General features: G+C 39.9%; 1 protein-coding gene across 2 annotated transcripts in view; it reads left to right on the top strand.

Moving 5' to 3' along the window:
* Window positions 1-13,778, top strand: part of brinp3a.1 (bone morphogenetic protein/retinoic acid inducible neural-specific 3a, tandem duplicate 1) — a 46,279-nt gene that overhangs the window by 15,327 nt on the left and 17,174 nt on the right. For both annotated transcript variants that reach the window (XM_076727009.1, XM_076727010.1), the window contains exons 3-4: window positions 595-785; window positions 2,570-2,754. In XM_076727009.1, the coding sequence (XP_076583124.1) occupies window positions 595-785; window positions 2,570-2,754 (376 nt within the window). The remainder of the gene's footprint in view (window positions 1-594; window positions 786-2,569; window positions 2,755-13,778) is intronic.

The following is a 13,778-nucleotide window of genomic DNA, read 5'->3' as shown; positions in this document are numbered from 1 at the left end:
TGAGCCTCCTCGTGAGGGGCAAACTGTGTTCTGTCCACTTTAAAATGATAACAATGGACTCCATTTTCATTCTTTTCGGGATCAGAAAACAGCTGTTCAGACTGACTTGGTAGATGTAGTCTTTGCATTGTGTTTCTAATGAGATGAGTCTCAAAACAGCTCGGAGATCCTTGTTGCTTTCTGACAATGATGGAGTGGCCAAACAGGGACCTCATTGTGTGTGAGTTCAAATAACACATGGCTTCTGTTGGACCCTTGTCTTTTCTTGCTTCCCTCTGTGGAGTTTGCATGTTCTCCTTGTGTTTTGGGGCTCTGGTTTCCCCCGACATCAAAAACATGTGTTGGTGTAATTCTCCTGCCCTTGACCAAGGCACCCACTAAGAACTGGAGTTTGTCCCCAGGTACTGCACAATGGCTACCCACTGGTGCTTATGATAGGTTAAATGCAGAGAAGGAACTTCACTGTACGTTGTACTGTCTATGATTGCATTTGTAGCAATAAAAACTAGATTTGGTTTGAATGTGCCTGCATGCAGCATTCATATGTTGTGTGTCCTTTGTTACCATTGAGCTTGTGTTTGTTTGACATTGCAGGGAGTTTGGCCGCTGGAAGGTGAACAGCTTGGCCCTGGAGAGACAAGAGAACAATGGCTTTTCCTTGCCACTGGACCCCGAGTTCCTCCAGACCATTAGGCAGCTGGGCAGGAGGCCCAGTCTCGGTGCCATCACTGACAACATTATCAGAAAATACGGAACCCACTTCCTGCTCTCTGCTACACTGGGAGGTAAATAAAGTAGATGGGCTGTGGTCTTCTTTGATTTGATTGACCTACCTGAACACATCGGAGGAAGGGAGTGTTAAGGTGAGGTCTTGGGCATCCAGGTGGCCCAAACCTAGAATGAACACTTGGCCCTTTTCCAGAACAGGAAACCTTTTAATGACCTAATGAACTTTATCAGAGTTTCAACTGGAGAAACCAGAGTCTGCATTTAGTAGTGAGTCAAGAAAAATCTAACTGTGTTGTCTTTGCTATAGATTACAACTTTGGAGTCCTCAATGTCTCCTTTGCAACATCCATACCAGAACTGACTCAGAACTGCATGATGAGTCTGCATCACAAAAATGAGCATAATCTTTTCAGTTATTCCATTATTTCGCTAGATGCAGTGGAAATCCCAAATAGAACTTAAGGTTGAAAATGGTCAGTGCATAAATACAACCACAGTTGGGACCTTGCCATCCCCCACTTTCTCTACTTGTCCATCACTGTTGCTGTAGACCATCAGCTATCAAATGAAAGTAAATGGCCAGAAAAGAGCAAAGATCTCGAGCGGTCAAACATATTTAAATCTCTGAAGCTTCTCATACTCATACAACTAAATACTGAATAGAGTATTGTCTCAGCTGTGACTGTGGGATTGTTTGTGGTAGTTTAAGCTCAAATTCTCTGATTAAGCATGTAATGTCTGTGTTTGGAGTTGTTTGACAAAAATGTCAGTGAATCCTCTGTTTCCATAACAATGGATGTAAGTTAGTCGGAATACTGTAATGCGCAGCAAAGCTCCCGTGGCTATCTGCTGCACAATCTCCTCCCAGCTCCTCCGCTGGGTCTTTTCATCTTGTATCTCCTGTGCCTAAAACTCTTAAAACCATGATGAATACTAACAGTATTTAGAATAGATTAGAAAGACAATCATGTACAATGTATGTTGCAGTGTTAAGGAATATATGGACAGTTCTTATCTGAACAATCTGCAAGTGTTTTATAGCTGTTTAATGTAACAGTAAACTGCAATTCCTTGTTATAATTAATAATTAATCATAACAAAAAGAAATTTTTACAATTTTTTTTTTTTTTTTTTTACAAGCTAATCCAGTTTTGACAAAAAAGTGTCAGTGCCTTGAAAGCAGACAAACTAAAAAACCTCCTTGCAGTAGAACTAAGAAAATGATCCACTATCATTCTTGTACATTCCTGTAACTTCATTTGTATTCACATGAAATAATTTCATCAGATTTTTTCTCAGGTTGTTAAAGTATTGTCAAGACCCATAATAGACAAAGTGAGTTGTTAAAACTAAGGAGTGTTTTTTTCAGGCTGTGGTGGAGACATGTTAAACTTTGTCTATACCCAACAGTAAGGTACGGCATTGTATCGTTAGCTCTAATGTCGCTCCAAATTAAAATAAAATTCCCCATAAAACCCTGTGCTATTAGAAAGGATTGTTCAATCGATCTTCCACACTTTCCACTGTTTGTCAATACACTATCCTCTGAAAGCTCTGGCTCTGTTTGTATTGAACGACTTTCTCCATGAAGCCTCTCAACACACTGTATCTGTGGACTTATTACCACATTAAATTAGCAGAGGCAGCTGTTTCTCATCAGCTTTGCACCTTTAGAAGTACTGCTGTTCTGCTTCTGTGGTTGCATAATGATGAAAGGTGTCCATGGGTTAATATTTACCCCTACACCACTGAGAACATGATGTGAGTGTACGTTCACAGGGCATGAGTCATTAATGAATTTTGTGTGTGTGTTTATGTTTCTGCGTGTGTCTACTCACAGGGGAAGAGTCACTAATGATCTTTGTGGACAAGCGGAAGTTGAGTCGGACATCTGAAGTGACTGAATCCAATGGCACTGCTGTGACTCTGGAAGCTCTGCACCAGCTGGCTGCCTCCTACTTCATCGACAGGGAGAGCACCCTGCACAAGCTGCACCACATCCAGATCGCCTCCACTGCCATCAAGGTAAATGCTTGCTGCTCTCTGAGCTTTTGTCAAACACAATGACAATTATATAAAAAAGCAGTCAGATACTAACAAAGGTTTGAATTGCCCTTATTGTTGGATCTTTATCGTGTATGATTATAGCAATTTCATGAAGACATTGTTCAAATTGGATTTTGTTTCAGTGGATAAATGTTGTGGTTGTATTTGGAAAACATGGCAAGCGGTCTTTGCTAGCTAACTAAAGAATTAATGAAATCATGGCCAATATGGAGCTTTTAATGGAAACCCTACAATCAGCAGGTTTAGCTCATTTTAACTAGAGAGCTGAGGATCCATTTTTTCTCTCTCTGTGGATGTAATCCACAAATTAATTCAATAAGTCCCCTTTTTTTTAACTTTAACTTTAAACATTACAATATCTGAGTTACTGAGTTACGGATGTACATGACACTAGTGTATATATAAAAAGAATGTGAAGATAACAGAATATTATGGGATCTTTATGATCTATGATATATTGGTTCCTATTGGTTGCCCGCAAACCTGCAGCCCTATTGAATGCTATGTGATCAGTATAGCAGGTTTGTTATTTTTGAGCTTTCTTAATTGTCTTGAGAAACGCTATTGAAGCCCCTTGGACAACACACAACGATCTGTCCAAGTTTATTTTTGCTTTGTTGTTTTTTGCGCAGTACAGTAGGTGCCAAAGCTTTTGTACAGTAAATACAAAACTTCTTGCTGTGCAACAGCAACAGCAATAGCTATATGTTTTGTCTTGTTTTTTTTTTTTATATTAATGGCGCATGTGCTCCCTTCTGGGCATAACTATTGGAGCAATTTAAGACACTCTCGAGTGGTCAGTGCTTGCCAAGTACTTACAACTTACTACCAATTACTGTATGCAGCTTACGACCAATCAATAGGCCCTCAGTGGGATACTGTGGCCTGCTTCAAATAGAGAATATCATTATGCTGCAGATTATTAAAGCATATTTTACAGGACATAAAGCAACTTCAATCCTTGGTGGGCAAAATTAGAACCTCATTTACAGACCCTCTGTATGGACTGATAAACTTCAGCTGCTTTTGCCATTGTAAATTAATGACCCCGTCATAGTAAATGCCTTCTCAGACCTCACCTAATGTTCAAGCCAAAAAACCCAGCGGCTTCCATTGGAAGCTGGAGAATTATCCAGCGAGAACATGTTTGGTGAGGAAACCTCTTTATTACTTGTTAGATTTTCTTCACACTAGATCTAAAAACTGTGATGCTGTAATATGGCAGTTGTAACCAAACTTTTTTAAACCAAGGAACCGCTTTCCCTGCTCTGTTTCCACTCTTCATGCTAAGCTAAGCTAACTGGCTGCTGGTGGTAGCTTCATAGTCGCCATATAGGCATGAGAATGGGATCAAGCTTCTCATGCAATTCTCAGCAACAAAACAAGGATATTTCTCAAAATGCCAAATTATTCTTATCTTTATTGGCTACAGAGGTCAATAAAGACAGGCAGTGTTCACAAATAGAAAACAAGCTATAGTCTCCCATATTAAAGTCCAATATTTTGTTGACCCATCCATTCACCTCGACCTCCTGCCTCTGTGGACTACTTCCTCCTTTGTTCTCGATAGATAAGAGTTGTAATTCATATGGTGGCTAGAGACTTGAGTCACTTGAATGTTAACGTACGTCATTTTGGGGCATCTCTTGGGACAGTCTGGTGTGGCACAACTAGCGTTCTCTATCTAAGAAAAACTTTAAGCCAAGTAACCTCTACTGTACAGTTGTTTTGGTCAGCTCAGGTCTGTATCAGCATGTCTTTGAGCTCTGTTTACAGAGACAAATCTCCAGCTTGAAAGTTGCTGTTTTCGCACCTGGAAAACTCCAGAAAGTGTTTTTTTTACAATGAGAATGGGCGACCTTGAGTGGGCTGTCATCGCCAGTCTTAGCTGGAGCATAATTGCAGTGTAACAGCATTTATAATGTTTTAAGTTTTTGTTTTTTTTTTCCTCTCTTCTGATGCTTTTTAAAATTTGACATTAAGTTTTTTGATGTGGTTAAGCATATGCAGTAAACAAAATGGAAATAAATTTTGCAGTACCATTGGACCTACGTCACACATTTTGGCATCCCATGCTCTATTATGAAAGAACAGCTTGGACCTGGGAAACCATTAGTGGAGTAACAACCTGGCAGTGTTGATGGGTCACAAATGTAGCCGCTAAGACTTGATGAAACTGAAATTTAAGTCATATATATATATATATGAATAAAAGAAACATAGGACGGATCAAGTTGACACTCCTTATTTTATTTCCGTTGATCAACAATATACATTTTATCTTTGTATCCTTGCACTGTGTGCACTTTATAGTCCTTTGTTTTGACATTCAAGTAAGCATGTACACATGCATGCTCAATGAGCGAATGAGAGTTCAACCAAGAGAAGAGATGAAGCGAGCAGTGTTGTTTACTTCCTTCGCTCTTTTATGTATGTGTGTATTCACAGGCTCTTACATACAGTATACGGAACAGTGTGCTATGCATATCAAGATATGTGAATATCACCTTGCATCTTTTACTGCTTAATACCTTTGCGGTGTGTTCATTCATCACTCTGTCAGTTCTTATCAAGAAGAATGAATTGAATCGGCTGAGTTTGCCCTTCACACGGCAGACTGAATTCTCTATGTTTTTTGAGGTATCTCTTACCTCACATGGCTTTAATGTGTTTACACTTGCTTGTGGTAAACAAGAGATTAACGCCACAATGTGGGCAGTATCAAAAAACCTACAAAAACACCCACCTGAGACAATGCCAGCTTCTTCATTTTGCTTGTCATGTGCTGTATTCTGCAATTACACCTGCCTCTGCAGTGGTAGCTCTGTGACTGTATACACCACACCCAAACACATCTGATCTGACTCACTGCTGTATCATTTGGCAAAACTGATGCCTGGTATAAAAACAAAAATGCTTACATTTCTAAAAGCACATATTAGACATTTTGTTATTAATTTTGAAGCCCTTTTTAGTGTTTTAGTTCTTGTTTGTTTTATCTCCTTGTTTTAACAAGGTAGAATATTTCAGTGATTTTAAATTTCCCGCTGGGATAGCCTGCTTTGATTTGCTGCTAGCATAATCTGACTTACTGTTAGCATTAGATCTAGCTAGCTAACGGGGGGATACCGAGTCTTAAGATGCTACCAGCTTCCAACCAGGGCCTAAATTCTGCAGCGGGTCCACTTGATGGGCCTGTATTGCTACCTCATCTATGATCAATGGCTTCACTCACCTCCCCATCAGTGTCAGCTACACCCATTTTGCTGGAGTTGGGAGGGAGAAACTCCATGCTCTACCAGATCCAGGGACACCATTATCTCACCATTATCATTATCATTATAGAGCAAACTGACACAACCTGTACCCAGGAGTCTGATGCCACCACTACTGTCCTTGTGCTGATTCTAGGGGGCTCATACCCCCCCCCCGTCCATCCTTCTCCATCCATTCCACTATCACAATGTATTCCCCTCCACCGCATACTCCCCCTCCAACCATGTTCATTCTTAGAGATTTAGTCATGAGGAACATTAAGAAAAAAAACTGTAGTGACTTTTTGTTTTTTTAAGGTAATGGATGTCATGGAAAAGACTCCCAGCACCCTAGCCAAACACCCACTCACCCAGGATGTTGTCATCCCTACGGGCCGCTATGACATATTCCGTCAGTCCTCTGAATTACCAGAGCATGCCCTCAGTAAACTCCTTGACTCCCTCATAGTCCACAGTAAAGAAATAATTATCTCCAGTCTGTTTCAGCCACACTCCTCATCGCCACACCCAGCTGCAATTAACCTGCACAGCCCGATATGTAGCTTTTAAAGACAATTTTAATCTCTTCTGGAAACATTAAGCCCTCTCCCATCATGATGGCATTTATCCCAATGGCTGAGGCTCACATGCTTTAACTGACAATTTATTCAACTCAATCTGGAACTCTTCTTCACCCTGATTATCCTTCATTGCTTGTCAACATGTGCTCCTGGTCATTTCTGGTCATGACCAGCAAACCACAGTCACTCCCTTCTGTGGTTAGGAGTGCCAAGTACCACCTCCTTAGGTGTATGTAACCCTACACTTAATCATTACTCTGGACTGCTGTCTCCTACTCTTAATTCTATTGATACTATCATTACTTACCTTAATAATACAATGGATAGCAAAGGCCACTGCTAAGAAGTGTAAATGTAAATGTCCAACGCTGCATTCATACCATTAAAAATGCTTTTTGACCTAAGCCTCCCACACCCATGGTCATGTCAGTCAGAATCACTGACACATTTAATAGACCATCTCCCACAATGAATAGTGTGCATAATTGTCGGAACTTAAATAATTAAATTCCAATAACTCTTATTTCCACATCTGCCATTATATTTCTGTTCCTCTCAAGGTGGCGCTAGTGAATTTTCACTCTATATCTAACAAAACTTGCCTAAGAAGTTAGGCTTTTTGTTTGTGACTGAAACCAGGCAGAATAATAGACAACTTACACTGCCGTGTTCAGAAACCATTTTTCTACTCTGTTGGTGAGCACTGGGCCTTTCTACCCTTTTGGATTAATAAATGATTAAAGTTGGACATACTAATCCCTTTTTACAGTATTATAACAGCTCATGTTTTAATTAGTGTAGTGATTTTTTTTATCAGCTATTCTCAAACTATCTAAATTTGTGCTTCTTGGTCATTTTAATATTCATATTGACGATGCTTCTGATGGATTTGGTTCTAGTTATATTAATACCACTGACTCTTTTGATCTGACTCAACATGTAACAGACCAGACACACATCAGAGGGCAGGAGCTTTTTATTTCATATCATAACTGTGTTTTTTTTGTTTTTTTTTTGACTTGTCTTCAAGTTTCAGTATTTTACCCCATCAGTGTGTCATTGTGTGATGATGAACTCTCACATCCTAAACCATCTCCCTGCACCAGGGGTTTCACTACCTTTTATGACAGCCCTGTTATTATATCATAGTGATTGTTATAGGTACAATCATCTAATGAACACTGCCTTTCAGTCCCAAATTAAGTTGTCCCTAAAAAGTCTAGATTGGCTCTTCTGATAAATTCCTCCCCCTGGATGAAGGGCAGTATTTGCTCTTTTAAACAAACTTGTCAAAGAATTGAGTGTCCACCCATCTACAAATTTGCTTCACTACCAGTATCTAAAACAACATTTATTTGATTTTCGAACAGGGTGAAGGATATCATACTTTTCTCACCTTGTATCAAATAGTTAATGTTACCCTGATCCTGTTTGATACCATCTGTAATTTTGTCCCTGCGACATCACCTGCTGGTGCTATTTTTGCAGTTGATGAGTGTAATTAAATTTCTCTGCTTTGTTGGTCAGATAAATGACATATGAGCAAACATTATGCCTCACTAATACCTTATTCTGGAGAATTCTTTGTACAAAAGCTCACGGATCTGGTCAGTTCTATTAAAAACTCCTCCCGTCCCCTCAACATCATACCTACTTCTTTGCAAAAAACTGTTGGTTTCTATTGGTTCAAAATATAATCAAAAATGCATTGATATCTGGTTTGGCCCCATCTTCTTTCAAACAAGCCACTACTCCACTTCTCAAGAAAAAAAAGCTGTCTTAGAAGGGCACAATGTTTTCACCAAGTTTCAGTCTTGTTTCCTTCAGATGCTTTCAGCAGAAATAGCCCAAATGATGTGTTTGTGCAGGGTGACGCAGGAGAATATTCTGTAATGGTATTATTAGATCTCTGTGCTGCTTTTGATGCTGTGGACTGGTTTATTTTGATTGAGAGGCTCAGGCAGTGGGTAGGTATCTCTGGATCAGCTTTGGATCGTTCTCCTTGTACCTGTCAGTAGGACCTTTTAGTTTACAGTTGATGATTATGCCTCATCAACTGAAACTTTGTTCTGTGGTGTTCCCCAAGGTTCCATTGCGGGCCCGATGCTGTTTGCATTGTACTTGCTTCCTCTTGGGTTGATCATAAGCAATTTTAAAGGTATCTCTTACCAGTGTTACACAGACAATATTCAAACAAATCTTTCATTGAATCCTCAAAACATTTCAAATAGTGATGGGCACGGCAGTTCTTTTAGATGTACTGAATCTCTAGAATCAGTTCACTAAAAAGATTCGTTCAAAAGATTCGTTCACCGAATCACCGAATCATTCAGTGCTTGGCAGGAGGAGCCTGCGACTCCTGAATTGATATACGGCTGAACGGTTCAGGTTTCAGTTCAGTTCACAGCTTCCAGGACCGGGAGACGAGAGTGTTGTGACTGTGTTGCTTTGACAAACACACTTGTAAATATAAAACTCGTTTATAAATCATGATGTTTTAAGTGTCCTATCCTATGGTATGCTATTTAGCTGGTCTATATGCACCGTTCCCTCGCAAATTGTCACAACGAGATGATCAGACAGTCACGCATTTTCTCAAACTGCGGGTTTTATACACTACTTGTTACATGCTGCGTCCTACTGTACGTGAGTTGTTGCGGTGGCAAATTTAGCAGAGTTTAAAAAAAAGTTAGTTTTCTCCAAGGTACACTTGAACACAACGACACAACACTAGCGCGTGGTCCCTCCCTCCCTCCCTCCCTGCCTGCAGCGGCTCGCCGGCTGCCCGCCCGGCGCTGCTGACAGTTCAACTGAACTGACTGAGAAACGAACGAATCACTTGAGGAAGTGATTCGGTTCAGTACGTTCACTTAAAAGATTCGTTCTTTTGAACGAATTGTTCGCGAACGACACAACACTAATTTCAAAGTTGTCTGCTCTACTAAATTGCCTCAACTCTATCTAAAGACTGACAAACCAGATGGTTTAGTCTGGAAGGTGAAGGAAAGTCTTAATCTACTTCTGTTAAACCTTCTCTTTTTAATCTAGGCATTTTTATGGGTCAGGATTTGAGTTTTGACCAGCACATGAATTGCTTGGTTCTCTCCTGTTTCTACCAGCTGAGAAACATTGCCAAACTCAGGCCCACTGTGCCCAGAGCTGAGATGGAGATGACTATACATATGCTTATTTGTGCCCATCTTGATTATTGCAACTCCCTTTTCATCTGTCTCAGCAAGGCATCCCTAAACCACTTACAAGTGGTTCAGAATACTGCTGCAAAGCTTCTGACCAAGTCCTCCAAAAGGTCTCATATAACACCAATCCTGATGTCTTTATACTGACTTTCCATAAAATTCAGAATCCATTTCAAGATTTTTGTAATTATGCAAGAATGTAATTTAGAGCCATGAGTGGACAGGCACCTGCTGACATTAAAGAGCTGCTGCAGTCATATAATACCAGTAGGAATCTGAGGTCCTCTGATCATGGTTTGTTGGCTGTTCCTCGCTCCAGGCTTAAGACAAAAGGAGACTGCGCTTTTGAGGTTGTAGCTCCTACACTTTGGAACTCTCTCCCATTGGACTTACGATCTGTGGCCACCTTTAAAAAGCAGCTCATTGGTTTTGACTTGCTTTTGTTTAATTTGTTTAGTTTATTTTTTTGTTCCGCATCTTTTGTTTTTAGCTGGTTGTCTGCTTTTAGTGTCTGTGGCACTGTTTCCTATTTCATGTGGAACTATAAACATTTTTGTCGGTGAACCATTTGGTCTACTGAATGTCAGAAAACTGAAAATGTCTATGATATCACAGAGAAAAGGCTAATGTATTCAAATAGTTTGTTTTCTATGCCCAACAGACCACTTTGCAATAATATAAAAAGAGGGGAAAGAAAGCAAAGGAATTCATTATCAAAATCATGTATTTATTTATTTTGTCAAAAGACTGATCAATGAGAAGATTAATTATTTTTGCTCTAGTATTACAATATGATTTGTCACCTCATGAGGGTCTGTTTACCAAAACATTCCTGATAAGTGGGTAAAGATGTGTAAGAAGAGTTGTGAGTGCTGCATCAACAACATGTGATGACATGTTTTACAGCTGATGTTGCATTGATTTAATATTGTTAATGAAATGAGAACATACCAAAAAAAAAACACCCGTCCATACTAGATTTTCAAGTCCCCAAGTTACATACACAGTCCTGGTCTATCACCAGTATATGCAGTATAATATTGTGTGACGATATCTGATGCAACCTCACAATTTTCTATTACTTTTCATGTCTAGACTGCGCATAATTATTGTTGGAGTGGTGTGCTGGGAAGGAGTTGTCACTTCTTATATGACGAAGAAAACAAACAAGGAGTCACAGAGACAGAACTCCATTGGAAAAGCAGAAACATCACAATGTATTTCCTTCATTCTGACTGTGAAGCTGTAGCAAAAAAATAAATAAATAAATAAACTGCTTGCCTTGTTCTGAGCCGCAGCCCATTTTTCATTGACTTGTCCTTAGTGATCCCCCACTATACAGTCCATCAGAGATAAAACTGTACATTCTCTAAAGTGAATTGGCAAGTGGACGTTGAGCTGATTTGGCAGTCGCCACCGAACCAAAGTGCTGCTAAAAACCCCTCTGATTGAGATGAATAGAGAAAGAGCCCTCTGGGGTACATTTGTTTGTGAGGCATTTTCAGGTGACTGATGTAAAATATTCACAGCATCAGCAGCCTTTAATTCAGAACATGGGTTTTTACCTCACCCCAATGAAGATGAATGCCAAAACAGAGCTGCCTTTAAGAAGAGCACTGGTCCCCTGGTTTTAAGAGATAACATATTTTAAATGGTAGAAATGCCTGGCCTGAAGGCCTGGAGGACTGAGCACAGCAGCACTGGAAAATAATCAAAGACGGGAAAAATGAGATAGGAGTGAGGAGAAAATGTCTCTGCTGTTACATAGTGTGATGAATCAGCCCGTCCATTTCAGTAATTTCCTTTGAGAGCCTCTGTCATTTGTCAAACATTTTGTGGCATGAGTTAAGGTGTCATATGCGACCGAGCAGAAGAGATGAGACGAGGACAGACAGGCCTTATTTAGCAGGCCTTTTAGCCCAGGATCAAGGTGCGGCAGGTACACAGGAAATGCTGCATCAATCAATGTTCCTACCTTTGATTTGCAACACAGGCTCCCTCTTACTGAAGATTCACCAAACTGAAGTTGGGAGGAGAATATCATTGACAAGGGAGGAGAAATGATAAAGAATGTTTTGACCCAATTTGCAGTGAGAGCCTTGAGTGTTCAGTCAGTCATGCAGCGTTACGCTTCATTTGTTGGTGTCGAAGAGAACACAAGTAAGATTTGAGCTTCAGAAGTCAGATAATGGCTGCTGAGGAACGGCTGCAGAAAACACGGCTCCATGTGTTTGGGGGCAGTTTTGATGACAGGATAAACAAAACAAAACAAAAAAAAAACAAACAAAAAGGAAACAGACAAAGCGCTGTGTCCTCTGTTATCACTAGCATGGATGAATAATTCATTATGGGCAGATCTTCATTATTCAGAAAGGAATGTAAATATTTTTGTCTTTTCACCATGTCATCAGCCCCTACCTTTACCAAGACCTGTGGGTTTCTTTGATATGTTATAGGTGAAGGGGCCCTAGACAGATAATTGTAAGGTATAAATAGATGGAGGATAGCTCCTGGCTTTAGGCTCATATCTGACTTCCGATGTCAAGATCTTTCATTTCCTCGGGCCATTTCTCTTTAATCTGTTGCTGGTTAAAATAAGTGAAGCCTGGAGAGCAAAAATAAGTACACAGAATAAAATTTGCTCTCTTGGTCTCTTGGTTTTCAAGTGACTGGTACTTCCTGTGTAAGAAAACAGCTCAGTTTCTCTTAAAGAGACTCTGTGAACATAACACCACATACAGTACAGTGTTGTACTCCACTTTCTTCTACCAAAGGTTCCTCCTCTGCTCCCCTGTGGCTTGGAGGCACTTTTATTTATTTCATTTTGTTTGAGGGCACATAATAATCTCATTCTGGTGCTATATTCCTCCTCTTCCCCCTTTTCTTGCTTATATTTTATAGGCTTATCCCTCGCTGGTTGACATTAGAGTGTAAGCCAGTTCTACAAAGTGGTCTTAAAACGTGCACTGAAATCCTCAAAGACTGAATAAACAGACATAAACGTATCTCTGATGCAAATGTGAATTTTCACATCTTCTATGCCGTGGTGATTAAGCGAGCGACAATTCTTGAAGGTGCAGCAAATGAGGCAATTTTGAAATGAGAGATGATTTTCATGAAACATTAATGCTATCCTGTGCTTTTTCCCCAGAAAGCAGAAAGTGCAGCCATTTAAAGTCCATTGTTGCTCAATGTGACATCACAAGCTCACTAAGTGACATTTTATGCTGTTTTTGTGGAATTATTCATATGGAGGATTTGCAGCAGCGATGAATCTTCATCAGTAAATTGCTCTCACCTAACTGGTCTGATAATGATATTAAAGCCGTGCTTTTTTAAATAATGGATGTGCCTCAGAGTCATCTCTATCAGTGGACCATGTTAACAGGCTAAGTGCTGCGTTGCCCTGCAGAGGCCTCACACCAATAACACGGAGGCTATCATCCATCTAAATACTGTGCAGGACAGGCGTAATCTGATTTGGATAATATAGGTATTTTAATAGCCAACTTGTAGCATCATTTCCTTTAACACGTTCATTTAATTCAATTTATTAGCTCTAAATATTCAGTTCCAGCTTCTCAGTGAAATCAGACATAGTGGTGACTTCATTCTCAGTCATGTTCGATATCATTCATTTTATTATTTTAGGAAATGTTTCACATTTCTGGTTGATGAATGAATGCTTCTTTTAAGTTCTTGTTTTTCATTGTCCTGCTTTCTTTATTTGCTGTGTCATACTGCCTTTGCAACAACACTATCATTTCCCATTCTTGTAGCAAATAAGGCAAATTTGAACACTAGAGAAACTGAGAAGTATGTGTTTCTGCATGCGTGTGCATAACCTCTCCAGTGACAACACTGGGCCTGACGATATCTCCCACTCCGCTGTAAAAGCTGAGTAAAACTAGCAGCTGTGCAGCATTCAATCCAGTTACGATGCCAAATGC

Source organism: Chaetodon auriga, chromosome 3 (genome assembly GCF_051107435.1).
Source record: "Chaetodon auriga isolate fChaAug3 chromosome 3, fChaAug3.hap1, whole genome shotgun sequence".
Classification (NCBI taxonomy): domain Eukaryota; kingdom Metazoa; phylum Chordata; class Actinopteri; order Chaetodontiformes; family Chaetodontidae; genus Chaetodon; species Chaetodon auriga.
Note: the sequence above shows the minus strand (reverse complement) of the source record. Positions and strands in the feature narration are given on the sequence as shown.